The sequence below is a fragment of the Anolis sagrei genome, chromosome 11 (genome assembly GCF_037176765.1).
Source record: "Anolis sagrei isolate rAnoSag1 chromosome 11, rAnoSag1.mat, whole genome shotgun sequence".
Lineage (NCBI taxonomy): Eukaryota > Metazoa > Chordata > Lepidosauria > Squamata > Dactyloidae > Anolis > Anolis sagrei.
This window is the reverse complement of record NC_090031.1, coordinates 2,272,477-2,296,895: the sequence shown is the minus strand read 5'-3', so window position 1 is coordinate 2,296,895 and position 24,419 is coordinate 2,272,477. Positions and strand designations below refer to the sequence as shown.

General features: G+C 45.6%; 1 protein-coding gene across 2 annotated transcripts in view; it reads left to right on the top strand.

Moving 5' to 3' along the window:
• Positions 1-24,419, top strand: part of ENG (endoglin) — a 49,189-nt gene that overhangs the window by 15,721 nt on the left and 9,049 nt on the right. The window contains exons 3-13 of one of the 2 annotated variants that reach the window (XM_060757576.2): positions 611-742; positions 6,958-7,126; positions 9,810-9,975; positions 11,495-11,633; positions 13,865-14,042; positions 15,697-15,842; positions 16,058-16,207; positions 17,269-17,307; positions 18,685-18,801; positions 18,919-19,161; positions 23,654-23,723. In XM_060757576.2, the coding sequence (XP_060613559.2) occupies positions 611-742; positions 6,958-7,126; positions 9,810-9,975; positions 11,495-11,633; positions 13,865-14,042; positions 15,697-15,842; positions 16,058-16,207; positions 17,269-17,307; positions 18,685-18,801; positions 18,919-19,161; positions 23,654-23,723 (1,549 nt within the window). Of the gene's footprint in view, positions 1-610; positions 743-6,957; positions 7,127-9,809; positions 9,976-11,491; positions 11,634-13,864; positions 14,043-15,696; positions 15,843-16,057; positions 16,208-17,268; positions 17,308-18,684; positions 18,802-18,918; positions 19,162-23,653; positions 23,724-24,419 lie in introns of both variants that reach the window. The other variant, XM_060757574.2, reaches the window with a different exon arrangement.

Sequence of the window (24,419 nt, the reverse complement as noted above, 5' to 3'; positions counted from 1 at the left end):
CAACCCTAAAACTTGCACCAGACATACGGAAATAATAACGAAACGATTTCGAAACAATTACGAAACAATTACGAAATAAATTGAAAAATTCGTTTCGATTTCTAGTTGCTCCTGCATGGCTCAATATCGGATCGTAAGCTAATTTAAATACGAATCAATAACGAATTACGAAATTAACGAACGAAACCGCCCAGCCCTAGTTCAGACTGCTCTCTGATTGTAGGGGAACTATCAATCCCAGCAACTACAACTCCCAAATGACAAAATCAATCCCCAGCCAACCTCACCAGTATTCAAATGTGGGAGTATTGGGTATTTGTTGTTATTATTATTATTATTATTATTATTATTATTATTATAATTTGTGAAAATACATCCTGCATATCAGATATTTACATATAATAGTAGCAAAATTCCAGTTATGAAGTAGCAACAAAAATAATGTTATGGTTGGGGGTCACCACAACATATGAGGAACTGTATTAAGGGGTCACGGCATTAGAAAGGTTGAGAACTCCTGAGATAAATAGACAGACAGAGAGATAGAGAGTTGCACCATTCTCTTCCCTATCTTGCAGGCGTCTTGACAAATTCTCTGTATCCCTTCCAGATCATCAACCTGCTGTTCAACGTGAGCGTCTCTGCGGCGGAACCAAGCCGGAAGTCTCTCTTTGTGGTGAACTCCAATGTGGTGTCCTTCCTGACTGTGACTACACAGGATCCCCAACTTACCTTCGTCGCTGTGAGTACCTACCAAACGACGGGGCAAAAACCCTTGTGAAACTACAACTCCCACCGTTCCATAGTCTTGAGACATAGCAATTAAAGTGGTGCCAAACTGTATTATTCTTGCAGTGTATATGTAAGCCGCCTTGAATCCCAGTTTTGGGGGTGTAGATGAAGTCGGGCCAAGACTTGAGTTCAAAAACGGTTCTGGCCCAACTTACCTGTCCGAATGCATCTCACCTTATGAACTATCGAGGACCTTGAGATCGTCTGGGGAGGTCCTGCTCTTGGTCCCGCCTTCGTCACAAGTACGTCTGGCGGGGACTTGAGACAGGGCCTTCTCAGTGGTGGCACCTCGGCTATGGAATGCCCTCCCTAGAGAGATCAGATCTGCTCCCTTCCTCTTAACGTTTTGGAAACAAGTTAAAACATGGCTATTTGAGCAAGTGTTTACAAATGTAGAGTAACGGAATTAGTTAACTGATATAGGAAATCTGACAACTTGACAATGGAACTGGACAATGAATCCTAGAATCCTAGAGTTGGAAGAGACCCCATGGGCCATCCAGTCCAACCTCATTCTGCCAAGAAGCAGGAATATTGCATTCAAATCACCTCTGACAGATGGCCATCCAGCCTCTGTTTGAAAGCCTCCAAAGAAGGAGCCTCCACCACACTCCCTCCGGGGCAGAGAGTTCCAATACAGTAAAATAATACATGTAACAATAACAATAATAGAGTAAAATAATAAATGTAATAATAACAATACAGTAAAATAATACATGCAACAGTAACAATAATAAAGTAACTAACAATAATAGACTAAAATAATAAATGTAATAATAACAAGAACAAAATAATAAATGTAATAATAATAAAAATAAAATAATAAATGTAATAATAATAATAACAACAAAGTAAAATAATAAATAATATTGACTCGAGTATAAGCCAGGGGAGACTTTTTCAGCCTAAAAAAAGGACTGAAAAACAAGGTTTATACTCCAGTATATACAATATATTAAATTATTAGCATGGTACAATATCAATATTATATATTACTGTATTGTACTACACCATTGTATTGTAATATTATTAGTAATATTACATGTAATATAAAATATATAATTTTTATTATATATTATATTGTATTATTATATATTATATTATATATTGTATTGTATTACAGGGTTGTTGTAGGTTTTTCCGGGCTATATGGCCATGTTCTGGAGGCAGTTTTTCTCCTGACGTTTCGCCTGCATCTATGGCAAGCATCCTCAGAGGTAGTGAGGTCTGTTGGAATTAGGAAAAATGGGTTTATATATCTGTGGAATGACCAGGGTGGGACAAAGGACTCTTGTCTGCTGGAGCTAGGTGTGAATGTTTCAGAATGCAAATTAAGGTGATCAGCTGAAACATTCACACTTAGCTCCAGCAGACAAGGGTCCTTTGTCCCATCCTGGTCATTCCACAGATATATAAACCCATTTTTCCTAGTTGCAACAGACCTCACTACCTCTGAGGATGCTTGCCATAGATGCAGGTGAAACGTCAGGAGAGAATGCCTCTAGAACATGGCCATATAGCCCGGAAAAACCTACAACAACCCATGGATTCCGGCCATGAAAGTCTTCGACAATATATTGTATTACATTTAGTATTATATTTAGTCATGAGTATCGAAGCATTGTTTTTCTTGGACCGGCCAGGCCTAAGCCTGCAACCACTACGCTATGCTCCAAAGGGCTTCGTGGAATGTCTCCGTGAATGCCTCCAGCCAGCGTTTCCTATTTGTGTCTAATAATAGTCATTTTAAAAGGCCAACAATGGAGTCGGGCCGGGGCAGGGCATTGGGCGCAATCGGACTGAGCGTGGGCAAAGGTGGCCTTGCAGATGGCTGAGTCACATAGGGTTGCATTGTATTGCAATGGTGTTGTGGTGCTTTCAATGCTAGCCGTTTTGCGTCTTGGCTGTGTTTGCAGTGTACTTATCTTGTTGTGTATCAAACACCAGCAACAAACAGCCCTGAACAACAACAACAACAACAATGAACAGCCCTGAAAGACGCATGACGGAGTTCTCTTTATGGCACCCAAACAATTACTTCTTTGTTTTGTCGAAGGCTTTCATGGCTGGAATCACTAGGTTCTTGTGGATTTTTTGGGCTATATGGCCATGTTCTAGAGGCATTTTCTCCTGATGTTTCGCCTGCATCTATGGCAAGCATCCTCAGAGGTAGTGAGGTCTGTTGGAACTAGGAAAAGGGGTTTATATATCTGTGGAATGACCAGGGTGGGACAAGGAACTCTTGTCTGCTGGAGCTAGGTGTGAATGTTTCAACTGACCACCTTCATTAGCATTTGAAGGCCTGGCTGAGCCTGGGGGATTACTTCTTTGGGTTATTGTAGGTTTTTTGGGCTATATGGCCATGTTCTAGAAGCATTCTCTCCTGATGTTTCGCCTGCATCTATGGCAAACATCCTCAGAGGTAGTGAGGTCTGTTGGAACTAGGAAAAGGGGTTTATATATCTGTGGAATGACCAGGGTGGGACAAGGAACTCTTGTCTGCTGGAGCTAGGTGTGAATGTTTCAACTGACCACCTTCATTAGCATTTGAAGGCCTGGCTGAGCCTGGGGGATTACTTCTTTGGGTTATTGTAGGTTTTTTGGGCTATATGGCCATGTTCTAGAAGCATTCTCTCCTGACGTTTCGCCTGCATCTATGGCAAGCATCCTCAGAGGTTAACTCTGAGGATGCTTGCCATAGATGCAGGCGAAATGTCAGGAGAGAATGCTTCTAGAACATGGCCATATAGCCCAAAAAACCTACAACAACCCAATGATTCCAGCCATGGAAGTCTTCAACAATACAATTACTTCTTTGCCGGATTTTTTTTTTCCGTGTCAGGAGCAACTTGAGAAACTGCAAGTCACTTCTGGGGTGAGAGAATGGGCTGTCTGCAAGGTCGTTTCCCAGGGGACGCTGCTTGGATGTTTGATGTTTACCACCCTTGTGGGAGGGAGGCTTCTCCCATGTCCCCGCATGGGAAGCTGGAGCTGACAGAGGGAGCTCAACCCGCTTTCCCCGGATTCAAACCTCTGTCCTGTGAGTCTTCAGTCCTGACGGCACAAGGGTTTGACCCGCTGCGCCACCGAGGGCTCCCCATTTGCAGGATGAAGAGGAGGAACCATTGGGGAGAAGCACCCTTGGGGTTTGGTCACTCAACCAATGGCAAGTCCACCTCGTAGGAGTATTGCCAATGTCTAGCCTACATTTTAGTAGCTTGTTTGCAAGGAGATCATGGGGAACCTTGTCCAAGTCCACGCGGTCACCCTTGAGTGATGTTATGAAGGCGCCTGTTTGCGAAGGGAATTCCAAAGCGAGGCCAAAGTGGCTCTTTGGAGATGCTGGACGTGAGGCCAGGCCTTCAAAGGAGCCCCTCTTCCGGCTGATTGTTTTCCCCGGATTCCTCAGCAGACAACAATGGGCCGCAAACGGGCTTTGATCCTGGGAGAAGATTAGCCTGCCTCCTGCTTTGATCCCTGGGGCTGCCTTGCTTTCCCACCCCTTGTGGGGCAGAAGGGGCCAAAGGGGGTCTCAGAAAGGGGCCCGGCGGTCACCTCCCTTCGGTGAGGAAGACGTAGGCAAAAAGAAGCCCATTTCTCAAAATAATAATATAATATCTTTCCAGTTTTTGGAGGGCCCGCTCTCTGGCTGCTTTCTCCCTTCTCCAGCTGTTGTTGTTGTTGTTGTTGTTGTTGTTGTTGTTGTTGTTGTTGCTGTTGTGCTGCTTTCTCCCTTCTCAAGCTTTTGTTGTTGTTGTTATTAGTTTTATTTCTTGCCTGACTCTCCGCAGGGCATTACTATCACAAGACTCTCTCCTTTCTCCTTGTACACTTTCTCTTCTTTCCATCCTTTTTTCTTTTCTAGCTCATGCACTTCCCCTTACTTTCTTTCTTTCCTTTTTCTTTCTTTCCCCTTTCCTTCATCCCTTCTTTTCCCCTTCTTCTCTTCCCTTCATTCTGCTTCTTTCCCTCCCTCACACCTTTCCCTCTTCCCTCTGTACCTTCCTTCCTTCCTTCCTTCCTTCCTTCCTTCCTTCCTTCCTTCCTTCCTTCGTCCCTTCTTTTTGCCTTTCTTTCCCCTTCATTCTGTTTCTTCCCTTCCCTTATTTCGTTCCCTTCTTCCTTCTTTTCTTCCCTTCATTCTGCTTCTTTCCTTCCCTCACACCTTTCCCTCTATCCCTCCCTTCCTCCCTTCCTTCCTTCCTTCCTTCCTTCCTTCCTTCCTTCCTTCCTTCGTCCCTTGTTTTTGCCTTTCTTTCCCCTTCATTCTGTTTCTTCCCTTCCCTTCCCTTCCCTTATTTCGTTCCCTTCTTCCTTCCTTTCTTCCCTTCATTCTGCTTCTTTCCTTCCCTCACACCTTTCCCTCTATCCCTCCCTCCCTCCCTCCCTCCCTTCCTTCCTTCCTTCCTTCCTTCGTCCCTTCTTTTTGCCCTTCATTCTGTTTCTTCCCTTCCCTTACTTTGTTCTCTTCTTCCTTCCTTTCTTCCCTACATTCTGCTTCTTTCCTTCCCTCACACCTTTCTCTCTATCCCTTCCTTCCTTCCTTCCTTCCTTCCTTCCTTCCTTCCTTCCTTCCTTCGTCCCTTCTTTTTGCCTTTCTTTCCCCTTCATTCTGTTTCTTCCCTTCCCTGATTTTGTACCCTTCTTCCTTCCTTTCTTCCCTTCATTCTGCTTCTTTCCTTCCCTCACACCTTTCTCTCTATCCCTTCCTTCCTTCCTTCCTTCATCCCTTCTTTTTGCCTTTCTTTCCCCTTCATTCTGTTTCTTCCCTTCCCTCACTTCGTTCCCTTCTTCCTTCCTTTCTTCCCTTCATTCTGCTTCTTTCCTTCCCTCACACCTTTCCCTCTATCCCTTCCTTCCTTCCTTCCTTCCTTCGTCCCTTCTTTTTGCCTTTCTTTCCCCTTCATTCTGTTTCTTCCCTTCCCTTATTTTGTTCTCTTCTTCCTTCCTTCCTTCCCTTCATTCTGCTTCTTTCCTTCCCTCACACCTTTCCCTCTTCCCTCTATCCCTTCCCTTCCCTTCCCTTCCTTCCTTCCTTCCTTCCTTCCTTCCTTTGTCCCTTCTTTTTGCCTTTTCCCCCCCTTCATTCTGTTTCTTCCCTTCCCTTATTTTGTTCTCTTCTTCCTTCCTTCCCTTCATTCTGCTTCTTTCCTTCCCTCACACCTTTCCCTCTATCCCTTCCTTCCTTCCTTCCTTCCTTCCTTCCTTCCTTCCTTCGTCCCTTCTTTTTGCCTTTCTTTCCCCTTCATTCTGTTTCTTCCCTTCCCTTATTTTGTTCTCTTCTTCCTTCCTTCCTTCCCTTCATTCTGCTTCTTTCCTTCCCTCACACCTTTCCCTCTTCCCTCTATCCCTTCCCTTCCTTCCTTCCTTCCTTCCTTCCTTCCTTCCTTCCTTCCTTCCTTCCTTCCTTCCTTTGTCCCTTCTTTTTGCCTTTTCCCCCCCTTCATTCTGTTTCTTCCCTTCCCTTATTTTGTTCTCTTCTTCCTTCCTTCCCTTCATTCTGCTTCTTTCCTTCCCTCACACCTTTCCCTCTTCCCTCTATCCCTTCCTTCCTTCCTTCCTTCCTTCCTTCCTTCCTTCCTTCCTTCGTCCCTTCTTTTTGCCTTTCTTTCCCCTTCATTCTGTTTCTTCCCTTCCCTTCCCTTATTTTGTTCTCTTCTTCCTTCCTTCCTTCCCTTCATTCTGCTTCTTTCCTTCCCTCACACCTTTCCCTCTTCCCTCTATCCCTTCCTTCCTTCCTTCCTTCCTTCCTTCCTTCCTTCGTCCCTTCTTTTTGCCTTTCTTTCCCCTTCATTCTGTTTCTTCCCTTCCCTTATTTCGTTCCCTTCTTCCTTCCTTTCTTCCCTTCATTCTGCTTCTTCCCTTCCCTCACACCTTTCCCTCTTCCCTCTATCCCTTCCTTCCTTCATCACTTCTTTTTGCCTTACTTTCTTTCCCCTTCATTGTGTTTCTTCCCTTCCCTTCCCTTATTTCGTTCCCCCTTCCTTCCTTCGTCCCTTCTTTTTGCCTTTCTTTTCCCTTCATTCTGTTTCTTCCCTTCCCTTATTTCGTTCCCTCTTCCTTCCGGTGTTTTTTAAATCGTGGTGACCAGATTTGGTTCATTTTCATGGTTTCTGTTGAAATTTCTCACATGCTTGTTGTGGATTTTAATGGCTTCTTTTGCAGGCGACTGGCAACGTCCTAGTGCAAGGGCTGAGAGCGGAAACCCCGCGGGCGAACCTGTCTTCGTCCTCCGGCGAGGAGCTGCTCACCTGGGCGAAGGCGGCCTACGGGGGGGTCTCCACCTTCGCGGAGCTGGAAGCCCCCCAGAAGATCCATTTCCGGCTGGGCACAGGTCGGTGCTTCTACAATGGCAACCAAGCCGTCCTCCCAAAAGCCCACCTGTATGGAAGAGCACAGCACAGGCACTCCACACCCTCATTCTCAGAACTAAGGATTGCTCACATATACAATTCAGGCATGGGCAAACTCGGGCCCTTCAGTAAGGCCATAAATCTCATAGCAAATGGGAATAAACAAGGAGGCTAATGAGCTAGCACTGATATAATGATCCTAAAGCAAGCATGGGCCAACTTGGGCCCTCCGGGTGTTTTGGACTTCAACTCCCACCATTCCTAACAGCCGGTAGGCTGTTAGGAATGGTGGGAGTTGAAGTCCAAAACACCCGGAGGGCCCAAGTTGGCCCATGCCTGATATACATAATCTTTATTATTGTACTTCCTAGATATAGCCTTAGCATTCAATGAGATCTGGAAGTCTTAGCAGGCCACATGAGAAGCATGAGTCAAGAGTGTGATGCAACAGCGCAAAAAGCCAATGCAATTCTAAGTTGCATCTCAAAGAGTATAGGTTCAAGACGGAAGGAAGTCCTGTCCCTCTCTATTCTGCTTTGGACAGATCTCACCTGCAATATTATTATTGTTGTTGTTGTTGTCTTTATTTATATCCTGCCTTTCTCCCCATGGGTGGGGACTCGAGGTGGCTAACACTCCACACTCAGGGGCGGCTCGTCCTTTACGCGAAGGAAGCGGTCGCAGAACACTTTTTTTTTGCCAGGGGCACAGAGGCGCCTCTGTAAATACCCCTCGACCGCCACTTGAGGAGCGCCCCCTCAGCTCACAACAGCCCTAGCAGTCTGGGGGGAGACTCAGCTTTCTTGCCTCGCTGCCAGGCGATCCTCTTCCCAAAGGGGCCGGGCCCTTGAGGCTCGCCTCGCCCCTCTCGTTCCTGCTCCACCCGGACACCGGGGGCGCGAGCAGAGCCGGCACTCAATCGTTCTCCGCATTAGATCCCTTCCCCTTGACCGGCTCCTTTTCCCAATCCCCCGGCGCTCCATCCGCCTCCTCTCCTCTCCCCAATCCACGGGTGGGCCAAGGGGCGGAGCCGCCGCACCCGGCCCGCTTCGGGTCCAGAGGCGTGTCTGAAGACCCCAGTGTGCGCACCAAAAGTCGCCTCTTCTCCTGACTTTCTCTTCAGCCATTGGGACCAAGAGAGAGAGAGAGAGAGAGAGAGAGAGAGCGAGCATCTCCGGCTGGAGGTATCTCCCACCTCCGCTCCCTCCTTTGTTTTTGCGCCTACCTTCAGGAAAGTTGGGCATCTCCACCTCTCTCTCTCGCTCTCTCTCTCTCCCTCTCTCTCGGTCCCAATGGCTGAGGAGAAAGTCAGGAGAAGAGGTGAAGAGTTGTTGTATTTATTTATATCCTGCCTGGGGACTCGAGGTGGCTAACACTCCACACTCAGGGGCGGCTCGTCCATTACGCAAAGTAAGCGGTCGCAGACACTTTTTTTGCCAGGGGCACAGAGGCGCCTCTGTAAATGCCCCTCGACCGCCACTTGAGGAGCGCCCCCTCAGCTCAAACAGCCCTAGCAGTCCAGGGGGAGACTCGGCTTTCTTGCCTTGCTGCCGGGCGATCCTCTTCCCAAAGTGGCCGCGCCCTTGAGTCTCGCCTAGCCCCTCTCGTTCCTGCTCCACCCGGCCACCGGGTGTGCGAGCAGAGCCGGCGCTCAATCATTCTCCGTGTTCGATCCCTTCCCCATGACCGGCTCCCTTTCCCGATCCCCCGGCGCTCCACCCGCCTCCTCTCCTCTCCCCAATCTGCGGGTGGGCCAAGGGGCGGAACCGCCGCGCCTGGCCCGCTTCAGGTCCGGAGGCATATCTGAAGACCCCAGCATGCGCACCAAAAGTCGCCTCTTCTCCTGACTTTCTCTTCAGCCATTGGGACCAAGAGAGAGAGAGAGAGAGAGAGAGAGAGAGAGCCCCTCCGGCTGGAGGTATCTCCCACCTCCGCTCCCTCCTTTGTTTTTGTGCCTACCTTCAGGAAAGGTGGGCATCTCCACCTCTCTCTCTGTCTCTCTTGGTCCCAATGGCTGAGGAGAAAGTCAGGAGGAGAGTTGACTTTTGGTGCACATGCCGGGGTCTTCAGGCACGCCTCCGGACCCAAAGCGGGCCAGGCAAGGGAGCAAGTGTGGCAAGTGTAGTTACTGGGATGTATAGTTCACCTACAATCAAAGAGCATTGTGAACTCCACCAATGATGGAATTGAACCAAATATGGCACACAGAACTCCCACGACAAACAGAAAATATATATCAATGATTGGTTGGGGGGGGGGGGTGCCAAAATACTGTTTGCTTACCGTTGAAAATTACCTAGGGCCACCTCTGTCCACACTAGACAAGTTTGAAAAGTGCAATGCAAATAATAATAATAAAAATAAAAACAAGTAAATAGTAACAGAATTACAATACAACCAATACACTAAAATCCCCATCCCTGTGTCCAGTTCCAGGAAAAGCAGCTTGAGAAGGATGTTGAGAAGCTGGGCACGTGCCCAGAGAAGGCTGAGCAAAAGTGTCAAAGCCCTAAGAGGAATAGCTGTGTGCCCACAACCGCTGTCTCACCCAATTGTGTAAAACTGTCTTAACACAAAAGTTATTGAAGCAATCAAGACAACTAAGATGATAAGGTCGTGGCTGGATTTCCCATGGAGAGTAATGGTTCTTCTGTGTCTTCCCAGAGTCCGGCTCCAGCGCAGATTGTGTCCCGGAGGAGGGCTTCAGCACAGAGCCCTACCTCGAGGTGGAAGCGGCCTCCGCCAATATCCAGGGATGTCCATCCTCTGGCCAGAACCCAGGGAAAGAAGCACACATTTTGTGGCTCCGACAGGATGCGCAAGACTCCAGGTAATGGGCTGGGTGGCCATCTGTCGGGGGAGCTTTGATTGTGCTTTTCCTGCATGGGTTTCTATTATTATTATTATTATTATTATTATTATTACAAAGTGGGGAGGCATCTTTTAGGGGAGCCTTGATTGTGCTATTCCTGCATGGGTTTCTATTATTATTATTATTATTATTACAAAAATTGGAGGGGCATCTGTTGGGGGAGCTTTGATTGTGTTTTTCCTGCATGGGTTTCTATTATTATTATTATTATTATTATTATTATTATTATTATTATTATTATCATTATTATTATTACAAAGACTGGGGGACCATCTGTCAGGGGAGCTTTGATTGTGCTTTTCCTGCATGGGTTTTTATTATTATTATTATTATTATTATTATTATTATTATTACAAAGTGGGGGGCATCTGTCGGGGGAGCTTTGATTGTGCTTTTCCTGCATGGGTTTTATTATTATTATTATTATTATTATTATTATTATTATTACTATTATTTCAAAGTTGTGGGTCATCTATCGGGGAGTTTTGTTTGTGTTTTTTCTGCATGAGTTTCTCCTATTATTATTATTATTATTATTATTATTATTATTACAAAGTGGGGGGCTTTCTGTCGGGGGAGCTTGGATTGTGCTTTTCCTGCATGGGTTTCTATTATTATTATTATTATTATTATTATTATTATTATTATTATTACAAAGACTGGGAGACCATCTGTCAGGGGAGCTTTGTGCTTTTCCTGTATGTGTTTCTATTATTATTGTTATTGTTGTTGTTATTATTATTACGAAGGCTGGGAGACATCTGTCAGGGGAGCTTTGATTGTGCTTTTCCTGCATGGGTTTCTATTATTATTATTATTAACACTATTATTACAAAGGCTGGGGGGGCATCTGTCAGGGGAGCTTTGATTGTGCTTTTCCTGCATGGGTTTCTATTATTATTATTATTAACACTATTATTACAAAGGCTGGGGGGGCATCTGTCAGGGGAGCTTTGATTGTGCTTTTCCTGCATGGGTTTCTATTATTATTATTATTATTAACACTATTATTACAAAGGCTGGGGGGGCATCTGTCAGGGGAGCTTTGATTGTGCTTGCCACATATGATAGCTGGCACTCTTAAGCCATTATGTCATCCATTATGTTGTCTTTTATTGCAGTAAACATGCATGTTTAGACCCATTATGTCAGTGCTAGCTCGTTAGCCTCCTCGTTTGTTCCCATATGAGAAGATTTATGTCCTTGCTGTGTCAACCGGTTTAACCAATGGTTCCGAAACTTTGTTCCTTCTCGTGTTTTGGGGTTCAACTTCCAAGCAAAGCAAAGTCCAAAACATCTGGAGGGCCAAAGCATGGGAATGACCGGATTCACACGCGAACGGCCATTCTGGCTTCAGACCCACGCGCTCTTATTTACAACGAGAGCAAAGCTCAGCCTTGATGACCGGACGGAGCAGCCGGACCGATGAGCTTTGTGCCCTTCTGCTCTGATCTGGCATCCTTTGTCCTTCCAGCAGCCTGGACGTCAATCTGAACATTGAACTGAAATGCAAGGCGGGAGGACCGGAGAACATGCTGCCCATCCTCTTGGTGCTGAAGGGCCACCCAAGCCTGGCCTGGCACATCGGACCCGTGTTCAGTTCCTTCAAATTTGTGGTAAGTAAGAGGCTGATGAGGAAACGCCATTGGCCTGGTCAGTCTATTGGTCTGTTTAAGATCAGTACCACCCAGCCAGGCAAATGCCCTTGGGGTGAAGTGGCCCTCTTCGAGATTGCCAGATTTGCTCCTGCTGGGTTAAGTGGCCCTATGCGGTGTCGCCGGATTTGTTCTTGCTAGGTGAAGTGGCTTTCTGTCATGATGTCACTAGGAAAGAAAAGTGACCAGAAGGAAAGAAAGAAAGAAAGAAAGAGGAGAAGAAGGGAAAGGAAAGAGGAAGGAGAAGGAAAGAAGAAGGAAAAGGAGGGGAAGGGGAGGAAGAAAGGAAGGAAATGAAGGGAAGGAAGGAAGGGAAAGGGAAAGAGGAAGGAGAAGGAGAAGGAAAGAAGAAGGAAAAGGAGGGGAAGGGGAGGAAGAAAGGAAGGGAAGGAAGGAAGGAAGGAAGGAAGGGAAAGGGAAAGAGAAGGAAAGAAGAAGGAAAAGGAGGTAGAGGGGAGGGGAAGGGGAGGGAGGAAGGGAAGGAAGGAAGGAAGTGAAGGGAAGGGAAAGAGGAAGGAGAAGGAAAAGGAGGTGGAGGGGAAGGGGAGGAAGGAAGGAAGGGAAGGAAGGAAGGAAAGAAAGAAAGGGAAAGAGGAAGGAGAAGGAAAGAAGAAGGAAAAGGAGGTGGAGGGGAAGCGGAGGAGGGAAGGGAAGGAAGGAAGGAAAGAAAGAAGGAAAAGGAAGGGAAAAGGAAAGGGAAAGAGGAAGGAGGAGAAGGAGAAGGAAAGAAGAAGGAAAAGGAGGGGAAGGGGAGGAAGGAAGGAAATGAAGGAAAGAAAGAAAGGAAGGGAAGGAAGGAAGGAAAGAAAGAGAAGAAAGAAAGGGAAAGAGGAAGGAGAAGGAAAGAAGAAGGAAAAGGAGGTGGAGGGGAAGGAAGGAAGGAAGGAAGGAAGGAAGGGAAAGGGAAAGAGAAGGAAAGAAGAAGGAAAAGGAGGTAGAGGGGAGGGGAAGGGGAGGGAGGAAGGGAAGGAAGGAAGGAAGGAAGTGAAGGGAAGGGAAAGAGGAAGGAGAAGGAAAAGGAGGTGGAGGGGAAGGGGAGGAAGGAAGGAAGGAAGGAAAGAAAGAAAGGGAAAGAGGAAGGAGAAGGAAAGAAGAAGGAAAAGGAGGTGAAGCGGAGGAGGGAAGGGAAGGAAGGAAGGAAAGAAAGAAAGAAAAGGAAAAGGAAGGGAAAAGGAAAGGGAAAGAGGAAGGAGGAGAAGGAGAAGGAAAGAAGAAGGAAAAGGAGGGGAAGGGGAGGAAGGAAGGAAATGAAGGAAAGAAAGAAAGGAAGGGAAGGAAGGAAGGAAAGAAAGAGAAGAAAGAAAGGGAAAGAGGAAGGAGAAGGAAAGAAGAAGGAAAAGGAGGTGGAGGGGAAGGAAGGAAGGAAGGAAGGAAGGGAAAGGGAAAGAGAAGGAAAGAAGAAGGAAAAGGAGGTAGAGGGGAGGGGAAGGGGAGGGAGGAAGGGAAGGAAGGAAGGAAGGAAGTGAAGGGAAGGGAAAGAGGAAGGAGAAGGAAAAGGAGGTGGAGGGGAAGGGGAGGAAGGAAGGAAGGAAGGAAAGAAAGAAAGGGAAAGAGGAAGGAGAAGGAAAGAAGAAGGAAAAGGAGGTGAAGCGGAGGAGGGAAGGGAAGGAAGGAAGGAAAGAAAGAAAGAAAAGGAAAAGGAAGGGAAAAGGAAAGGGAAAGAGGAAGGAGGAGAAGGAGAAGGAAAGAAGAAGGAAAAGGAGGGGAAGGGGAGGAAGGAAGGAAATGAAGGAAAGAAAGAAAGGAAGGGAAGGAAGGAAGGAAAGAAAGAAAGAGAAGAAAGAAAGGGAAAGAGGAAGGAGAAGGAAAGAAGAAGGAAAAGGAGGTGGAGGGGAAGGAAGGAAGGAAGGAAGGAAAGAAAGAAAGAAAGAAAGGAAAAAAGAAAGAAAGAAAACAGGAAGGGAAAAGGAAAGGGAAAGTGGAAGGAGGAGAAGAAAAGAAGAAGGAAAAGGAGGAGAAGGGGAAGGGGAGGAAGGAAAGAAATGAAGGAAAGAAAGAAAGGAAGGGAGAAGGGAGGAAGGGAGAGAAGAAAAAAGAAGGAAGGAAGAGAAAGGAAAGGGCAAATATATGAGGGGAGGGACTGAAAGAAAGAGAGAGAAGAAGGGAAGAGAAAAGGGTGAAAAGCCGAGGGGAGAAGAAGACTGATGGCCCTCCTGCTGATGGCCCTTTGCTTCCTCTTCCTTTGGCTGCAGGTCTCGAGCAACTACGACCTGAAGAATTTTGGCAGCAGGCAAGTGCCGGGCGAAGACTTGCCGGACAGCAAGGAGGGCTTGATCGCAGCCGCCCGCAACAAGGAGTTTGCCTTTGTGGCTTCGTACACAGAGATCCCGTCCGCCAAAAGCATCACGTTGGAGTTGGTCCGGCAGTGCGGTGAGTCTTTGCGCCTTCTGTCCAACCCAATGATTCCTTACATCAGGGAGATCTCCATTGTAGTGAGTTTGTTTGAGCAGTAGCAGCCAAGAGTGGAAGGACCAAGGCAGTGACATCTCCGGCCCATCCTATGTTCAGATATCAGCCAGCACGCAAACGCCTTAAATCAAGAAATAGTTTTCTAAGATTGACAAGAGATACTTGCAGGAACACCCCAGCAAGCGAGAGTCCAAAAGTGGCAGCCTCAAACCCAGAATCCCAAGCCATGGCTGATACCAAATGAGAGACTCCCTCCTGGGCACACAGAAGAAGACTGGGCGACTTGGAAGGCGCTGAACAAACTACAAGATGCAGAACCAATCTTCACAAGGTGGAGTCCACGACATGCAAGTGCAGAGAAGAGCAAACCACAGCCCACTAACTATAATGCAACCACATTCAAAATGGAGGACCTTCTCACAGTGACACCAGAGGCACTCCAAGTGTCAGTTATCATGAGCAAATATCACAGGAGTTATTATTAGTAAATATTATGATTATTATTATTATTATTATTATTTCTGATATTTCTACCCTGTCTCTTCTCTACCCCCAAAATTGGGGGGGGGGGGGGCTCAGGACAGCTTATATTTGGCAACAATTCGATATAAACAAGTACAATAATGCAACAACAATTTAAAATACATAAAACATTAATTAAAACAGTACACGAAGCATTAATTAGACAATAAAACAATTTTTTATTTATTTGTCGTGTCACAGCAACCAGTCCATTATATTACATTTCTAACAGAACAAAGCAAACAAACAGACAAATACAAAACTTGTGAGTTTGGTAGTTGGTTAAATGCCCTTTGACCAGTCTCTGGCCCCTTGGAGTGCCTCTGGTGTTGCTGCAAGGAGGTCCTCCATGGTGCATCATGCTTCCTTGGAGACTAGGACGCAAGGGAACAATGGCTTCAAACTACAAGAGAGGAGATTCCATCTGAACATTAGGAAGAACTTCCTGACTGTGAGAGCCGTTCAGCAGTGGAACTCTCTGCCCCAGAGGGAGTGTGGTGGAGGCTCCTTCTTTGGAAGCTTTTCAACAGAGGCTGGATGGCCATCTGTCAGGGGTGATTTGAATGCAATATTCCTGCTTCTTGGCAGAATGGGGTTGGACTGGATGGCCCATGAGGTCTCTTCCAACTCTTTGATTCTAGGATTCTATGTGGCAGGGCTCAGGGTGCATTGCAGCAGGTGGTCAGTGGTTTGCTCTTCTCCACACTCGCATGTTGTGGATTCCACTTTGTGGCCCAATTTCTGAAGGTTGGCTCTGCATCTCGTGGTGCCAGAGAGCAGTCTGTTCAGCGCCTTCCAAGTCACCCCGTCTTCTGTGTGCCCGGGGGGAGTCTCTCATTTGGTATCAGCCATTGGTTGAGGTGCTGGGTTTGAGCCTGCCACTTTTGGACTCTCGCTTGCTGAGTAAAACAATATCCTCAGCTGTATCACCTTACCAGTCAATTTCCAACCAAAGTGCTAATTATGTCTGCTGTCCAAAAGCCTGCTCACAGACTTCAGTTCTTCCAACCGATGTCTCAATTCAAAGGATGGGCGTTGGGGTCCTCCTCGGAGCCCCCACGGCAACATGGCTTTGCAATGTTTGTCCATTTAGAGGAATCGGCCGTGCCGACGACCGAGCCGCCCGCTGTGACGAGCCTGGCCTTTGCCGAATTTGTGCGCATCAACATCACGGACTGGCGGCCCTGGAGATGCCTGGATAGTGGTGTCAAGGTCACCTTGGCCAAGGACTACTTGCGGGTGAGTGGACCGGGTCGTAAACAGGAGAAGGAGGACCGGCCACCCGGAAGGCACAAGGAGGAGCCCCCCCATAGGAATTGTGGGAGTTGGGAGCCCAAAACACCTGGAGGGAGTGCTGAAGTTGGCCCAGGCCTGAGCGAAAGACTTCTCTTCTTCCCTTCCCCACCTCCATCCTGCTGTTCCTTTCTTCCTTCGCCTGCCTTCCCTCCTTGTAGGGCCTTTTCATGAATCCCCTCAAAGTCACCGATGTCTCCTTGCAAGACCGCAGCTGCCGGGCCACGGACAACGGCACCCATTTCGTCCTGACGAGCCCGCTGAGGGAGTGCGGCACCTCCTTGGAAAGGGACGCCATCGTCAAGAACCAGGTCAGCTCTCCGCCTTGGACCTCCTCCAAATAGCCCTTCCTGGTTGCATGTCAGCCCATCCCTTTGAGTGTTTACCAGGGTGTTTATATATATACATCTTCTGCCAACCTAGCAGTTCAAAAACATGCAAATGTGAGTAGATCAATAGGTACCGCTCCGGCGGGAAGGTAATGGCGCTCCATGCAGTCATGCCAGTGGCCACATGACCTTGGAGGTGTCTATGGACAACGCTGGCTCTTCGGCTTAGAAATGGAGATGAGCACCAACGCCCAGAGTCAGACATGACTGGACTTAATGTCAGGGGACAACCTTTACCTATATATATACATACCTGGGGGGGGAGGGCACTCACTCTCCTCATCACTCTTTCTTTCCTTCCTTCCTCTGTTTTCCTCCTACACCCTTCTCCTTCCCTTTTTTCTTCCCTTCTTTCCTTGATTTTCTTCATACAGCTTCCCACCACGTCCGTCTTCCTTCCTTCCTTCCTTTCTTTTTTTCTTCCTTCCTTCCTTCTTTCTTTCTTTCCTTCCTTCCTTCTTTCCTTCCTTCCTTCATTCCTTCCTTTCTTTCTTTTTTCTTCCTTCCTTCCTTCCTTCTTTCTTTCCTTCCTTCCTTCTTTCCTTTCCTTTCTTTTCTTTCTTTCTTTCTTTCTTTCTTTCTTCCTTCCTTCCTTCTTTCCTTCCTTCTTTCCTTTCTTTCTTTCCTTTCTTTCTTTCTTTCTTTCTTTCTCCTTCCTTCCTTCTTTCCTTTCTCTTCTCTTCTCTTCCCTTCTTTTTGTTTCCTTCCTTCTTCCTTTCCCCCGCTTATCTCTTCCCTTCTTTCGCATTCTTTCTTCTCCTCCCCTCATACTTTCCCCCTTTCCTTTCTCTTCTTTCCTTCCTGTCGTTCTCTCTCTCTCTCTTTCTCTCTTTCCTTTCCTCCTTCCCTCTCCCTCTTCCTCCCCTCCCTCCCTTTGTCCTGCATTAATTCCGCAGTGTAGAAGCACCCCCAAAGTGACCTTCCATACCACTTTTGCTCCCTGGAACCTGATGCCTTTTCTCTTTTTCCTTCTTCCCTTCCAGCTGGCCTTCAGTCTTGATTTACTTCGAGAAGAAGTTCTGGTAAGGAAAGACATATTATTCACCCCCCCCCCCGGAAAAACCCGTTAAATTGTTTGGTTTGTTCTTTCGTTGGTTTGGCTGAGGATATTGATTCCACTGAGAATCCGCTTTGGAATCACTCCTGTCTCTAGCTATCTGTTCCCTTCGGTCCTCATTAAAAAACCCAGGTGTGATTTCCTCTGGAGAGCTATCACGGCCGGATTCCAAAACATGTTCATCCAGCTGTTCAGTTTCACTTTCCTCGCCACTGAGCTCAGCATCAACATCAGTTTCAACACTCTCAGGGAGACAGGGGCGGCTCGTCCATTACGCAAAGTATGCGGTCGCAGAACACTTTTTTTTGCCAGGGGTGCAGAGCCGCCTCTGTAAATGCCCCTCGACCGCCACTTGAGGAGCGCCCCCTCAGCTCACAACAGCCCTAGCAGTCCGGGGGGAGCCTCGGCTTTCTTGCCTCGCTGCCGGGCAATCCTCTTCCCAAAGGGGCCGGACCCTTGATCCTCGCCTAGCCCCTCTCGTTCCTGCTCCACCCGGACACCGGGTGCGCGAGCAGAGCCGGCGCTCAATTGTTCTCCAAATTCGATCCCTTCCCCATGACCGGCTCCCTTTCCCGATCCCCCGGCGCTCCACCCACCTCCTCTCCTCTCCCGCGGGTGGGCCAAGGGGCGGAGCCGCTGCGCCTGGTCACTTTGGGTCCGGAGGCGTGTCTGAAGACACCAAAAGTCATATCTTCTCCTGACTTTCTCCTCAGCCATTGGGACCAAGAGAGAGAGAGAGAGAGAGAGAGCCCCTCCGGCTGGAGGTATCTCCCACCTCCGCTCCCTCCTTTGTTTTTGCACCTGCGGAGAAAGTCAGGAGAAGAGATGACTTTTGGTGTCTTCAGGCACGCCTCCGGACCCAAAGCGGGCCAGGCAAGGGAGCAAGTACCGCAAGTGTAGTTACTGGGATGTATAGTTCACCTACAATCAAAGAGCATTCTGAACTCCACCAATGATGGAATTGAACCAAATATGGCACACAGAACTCCCATGACAAACAGAAAATGATTGGTTGGGGGGGGGGGGGCGCCAAAATACTGTTTGCTTACTGTTGAAAATTACCTAGGGCCGCCTCTGCAGGGAGAGGTACATGTTCAGTAACTTGCTCAGTTGGAAATACAATCAGAGAATCAGGTTCACACAGAGATTGGGGCTCAGGTTCACACAGAGGCTGAACCCCAATGTCAACGAGGGGGAGTTCTTTTCTCTTAACGCACACACACACACGCACACACGGAACTTAGCCGTGTTCCTTGATAAGAAACGCCTGGCGGGAGGGCCGAAGCTGGCCCATGCCCGTTCTGTGACGTGCGGACTTTCTGACTTTCCTCTCCGGCCACAGGTGCCGTTCGAATGCCACCTCCCCGAGAAGGTCTTTCTCCAGCTTTACAGCGCGCCGGACTACAAATTGGGCTTGTCAACATCCGTGATAGAAGCCAACCAAGCCGCCTACGTCCTGGTACTGCCGGGTTTGGCTTTGGGTCATTGGGGGGGAAAGGTGGCCGGGACAGGATGGCAGTCACAGTGCGGTGATGCTCCAAAGGCCGTGAACTCTCTCCTCCTCCTTTGCACCCAGGCCCGATTCCGCACAAGTGACCCACTGGCCGTTCTGGAAATCAAGGACTGTTCTCTCGAGATGCCCAACGGAGCCTCCTCGTGGCTGCTGATCAGCGGAGACAACCCCTTGAGCGCGAAAACCAAGATCCTGGACTCTTTCAGCACAACCGTCCGCCACTTCAGCTTTGCCTACAAGACTGGGCAGGAATCGTGGGCAGAGACTCCGGCCACCATCGTTTGCCGTGTCGACCTGTACAGCCAGGTGCGGTTCCCGTTGCACCTGAAACGCCCCATCTCCTCCTGACCCGATTGGCCCCAGTTCATGCACAGAGCTGGAAGGGAGCCCTCAAGGCCATCCAGCCCAACCCCACTCTGTCAGGCCAGACAGATTATTATCATCTCCCACCCTGGACATCATTCCACAGATCTAGAAACCCCATTTTCCTAGTTTTCAACAGACCTCACAACCTGTGAGGATGCCTGCCATAGATGCAGGCGAAACGTCAGGAGAGAATGCTTCTTGAACATGGCCATATAGCCCAAAAAATCTACAACTCAGTGATTCCAGCCATGAAAGCCTTCGACAATACAATAATAATAATAATAATATAGAATATAATATAACAATATAGAATATAATAATATTTATTTATTTATTTATTTATTTACTTTGCTTCTATACCGCTGTATCTTAAGCCCGAAGGCGACTCACGGCGGTTCACAAACAGTAAAAACAGTAGAAACAGCAGTGGTTCCATACAACATATAACAATTGACTTAACACATTATCCATAAATTACCAATAAGCCATTACAATGCACAATTATTACAAAAAACAACCGTACCCAATCTTCTCATCATCCAAGCGTAGTCCAGGTTCGTCGTCCATTGTTCCCTTCCTATGTTCCATTACCAGATTGCACTAAATTACTCAAACGCCTGCACAAACATCCAGGTCTTCACCTTTTTGCGGAATACCATTAGAGATGGTGCTAGTCTAATGTCCGTAGGAAGGGCGTTCCACAGCCGAGGAGCCACCACCGAGAAGGCCCTATCTCTCGTCCCCGCCAGCCGAGCTTGAGAAGCAGGCGGAATCGAGAGCAGGGTCTCCCCGGAAGATCTCAAACTCCTGGTGGGTTCATAGGCAGAGATGCGGTCAGATAGGTAGCTAGGGCCGGAACCGTTTAGGGCTTTAAAGGCCAACGCCAGCACTTTGAATTCAGCCCGGTAGCAGATCGGTAGCCAGTGGAGTTGGCGCAACAGGGGGGTTGTATGCTCCCTGCGCTCCGCTCCTGTTAAAATCATGGCTGCCGAGCGTTGGACTAGTTGGAGCTTCCGAGCTGTCTTCAAAGGCAACCCCACGTAGAGAGCGTTGCAGTAGTCTAAACGGGATGTAACCAGAGCGTGGACTACCGTGGCCAAGTCAGACTTCCCAAGGTATGGGCGCAGCTGGCGCACAAGCTTTAGCTGTGCAAATGCTCCCCTGGTCACCGCCGAAACCTGGGGTTCCAGGCTCAGCGATGAGTCCAGGGTCACACCCAAGCTGCGAACCTGCATCTTCAGGGGGAGTGCGGCCCCATCCAACACAGGCTGTAACCCTATGCCCTGTTCGGCCTTGTGACTGACCAGGAGTACCTCTGTCTTGTCTGGATTCAATTTCAATTTGTTCGCCCTCATCCAGACCGTCACAGCGGCCAGACCGGAAAAGGTTTCTATATTATTATTATTATTATTATTATTATTATTATTATTATTATTATTATTCACAGACCTCACAATCTCTGAGGATGCTTGCCATAGATGCAGGTGAAACATCAGGAGAGAATGCTTCTCGAACATGGCCATATAGCCCGAAAAACCTACAACCCAGTGATTCCGGCCATGAAAGCCTTCGACAATACAATAATAATCATAATAATAATCATAATAATATAGAATATAATATAACAATATAGAATATAATATTATAATAATAAGGGAAAGGTTACAATAATAATTATAATAATAGTAATAATAACTCACAGACCTCACAGTGTCTGAGGATGCTTGCCATAGATGCAGGTGAAATGTCAGGAGAGAATGCTTCTGGAACATGGCCATATAGCCCGGAAAAACTACAACAACCCGGTGATTCCAGCCATGAAAGCCTTCGACAATACAATAATAATAATAATAATAATAATAATAATAATAATGTAGAATATAATACAACAATATAGATAATAATAATAATAATAATAATAATAATAATAATAATAAGGAAAAGGTTTATTATTATTCACAGACCTCATAATAATAATAATAATAATAATAATATAATGTAGAATATAATATAACAATATAGAATATAATAATAAGGAAAAGGTTTCTATATTATTATTATTATTATTATTATATAGAATATAATATAACAATATACAGTATAATATAATAATACAATAATAATAAGGGAAAGGTTTCCTCTAATAGTAATAATAATTCACAAACCTCACAGTCTCTGAGGATGCTTGCCATAGATGCAGGCGAAACGTCAGGAGAGAATGCTTCTCGAACATGGCCACATAGCCTGAAAAACCTACAACAACCCAGTGATTCTGGCCATGAAAGCCTTTGACAATACAATAATAATAATAATAATAATATAGAATATAATATAATGATATAGAATATAATATAGTAATAAGGGAAAGGTTTCCTCTAATAATAATAATAATAATAATTCATAGACTTCACAATCTCTGAGGATGCTTGCCATAGATGCAGGCGAAACGTCAGAAGAGAATGCTTCTAGAACATGGCCATATAGCCCGAAAAACCTACAAAAACCCGGTGATTCCGGCCATGAAAGCCTTCGACAATACAATAATAATAATAATGTAGAATACAATATAACAACATAGAATATAATAATACTAAGGGAAAGGTTTCCTCTAATAATAATAAGAAGAAGAATTCACATACCTCACAATCTCTGGTTGCCTTAGATCCAGGTGAAACATCAGGAGAGAATGCCTCTAGAACATGGCCCTATAGCCCAAAAAACCTACAACAACCCAGTGATTCCGGCCATGAAAGCCTTCGACAATACAATAATAATAATATAGAATATAATATAACAATATAGAATATAATATAATAATATAATAATAATAAGGGAAAGGTTTCCTCTAATAATAATAATAATAATAATAATAATAATTATTATTATTATTATTATTATTCACAGACCTCACAATCTCTGAGGATGCTTGCCATAGATGCAGGTGAAACATCAGGAGAGAATGCTTCTGGAACATGGCCATATAGCCCGAAAAAACTACTACAGCCCAGTGATTCCAGCCATGAAACCCTTTGACATAATAATAATAATAATAATAATAATAATAATAATATAGAATATAATATAACAATATAGAATATAATAATAATAATAACGAAAAGATTTATTATTATTCACAGACCTCATAATAATAATAATAATAATAATGTAGAATATAATATAACAATATAGAATCTAATAATTATAATTATAATAATAATAATAATAAGGAAAAGGTTTCTATATTATTATTATTATTATTATTATTATTATTATTATATAGAATATAATATAACAATATAGAGTATAATATCATAATACAATAATAATAAGGGAAAGGTTTCCTCTAATAGTAATAATAATTCACAAACCTCACAATCTCTGGGGATGCTTGCCATAGATGCAGGTGAAATGTCAGGAGAGAATGCTTCTCGAACATGGCCATATAGCCTGAAAAACCTACAACAACCCAGTGATTCCAGCCATGAAAGCCTTTGACAATACAATAATAATAATAATAATAATAATAATAATGTAGAATATAATATAACAATATAGAATAATAATAATAAGGAAAAGGTTTCTATATTATTATTATTATTATTATTATATAGAATATAATATAACAATATAGCATATAATATAATAATACAATAATAATAAGGGAAAGGTTTCCTCTAATAGTAACAATAATTCACAAACCTCACAATCACTGAGGATGCTTGCCATAGATGCAGGTGAAATGTCAGGAGAGAATGCTTCTCGAACATGGCCATATAGCCCGAAAAACCTACAACAACCCAGTGATTCCAGCCATGAAAGCCTTTGACAATACAATAATAATAATAATAATAATAATAATAATAATAATAATGTAGAATATAACAATATAGAATATAATAATAATAATAAGGAAAATGTTTCTATATTATTATTATTATTATTATTATATAGAATATAATATAACAATATAGCGTATAATATAATAATACAATAATAATAAGGGAAAGGTTTCCTCTAATAGTAATAATAATTCACAAACCTCACAATCTCTGAGGATGCTTGCCATAGATGCAGGTGAAACGTCAGGAGAGAATGCTTCTTGAACATTGCCATATAGCCCGAAAAACCTACAACAACCCAGTGATTCCAGCCATGAAAGCCTTCGACAAGACATCAAATTATTATTATTTATACCTCACCTTTCTCCCCACGGGTGGGGACTTGAGGCGGCCAACAGTATCCTTATTATTATTATATTTATCTATACCCACTTTAGCCTTCCAAATACGTCAACACGGCTCCCCTTTCCCCTTCTCCGGCCTTCTCTTCGCCGATCTGAACAGACCCAGCTCCTCATAGAAACATTTGAAAAGGTTGTGCATTCAAGAAACCCAGCAACACAAACAGATCTCTTTATTTGCTTCTCTTTCAGCTCCACGGATTCCGTTCCGACGAAGTCTCTTTGGAAGTCATGCTTATCCCGCCCAATGCGCCGCCCGACAGTGAGTGAACCGTTTTGACAGATTTGGACTTAATAATAAGAATTGTGGGAGTTTGCCCATGCCTGGTCTAGACCCATTATGTTAGTGCCATCTCATTAGCCTCCTCTTTTGTTCCCATTGCTGATGAGAAGGTTTATGGCCTTGCTGTGCCAAGCTGTTTACCTGAAGTTTCTGACACTTTGTTCCTCCTCGTGCAGCTATTGTGCGCATCCTCTGAGCTTCAGTACAGAGTGCTTCCTATCTCTGATTGGAGGCACTCTGCATACACTCAGGCACATCCTCTGAGCATATATTAAGAGTGGTTTGTATCTATCATTCTGTTGATTACCACCTCACCCGCCTCATAGGAAACCTGCTACAAAACAGGAGCTTCTTTGTTGAGTTCCAGGGCCAGAGAAGTAGATGGCGGAAACAGAAGAACGGCCTGCCTCAGGGGAGCGTGCTTGCTCCATCCATGTTCAACATCTACACAAATGACCAGCCACTGCCAGAAGGGACAGGGAGTTTCATCTATGCTGATGATCGTGCCATCACCGCTCAAGCAGGGAGCTTTGAGATGGTAGAACAGAAGCTCTCCGAAGCTCTAGGTGCCCTTACCACCAACTATAGGGAAAACCAGCTGATCCCTAACCCATCTAAAACACAGACATGTTCTTTTCACCTTAAGAACAGACAAGCATCCCGAGCACTGAGGAT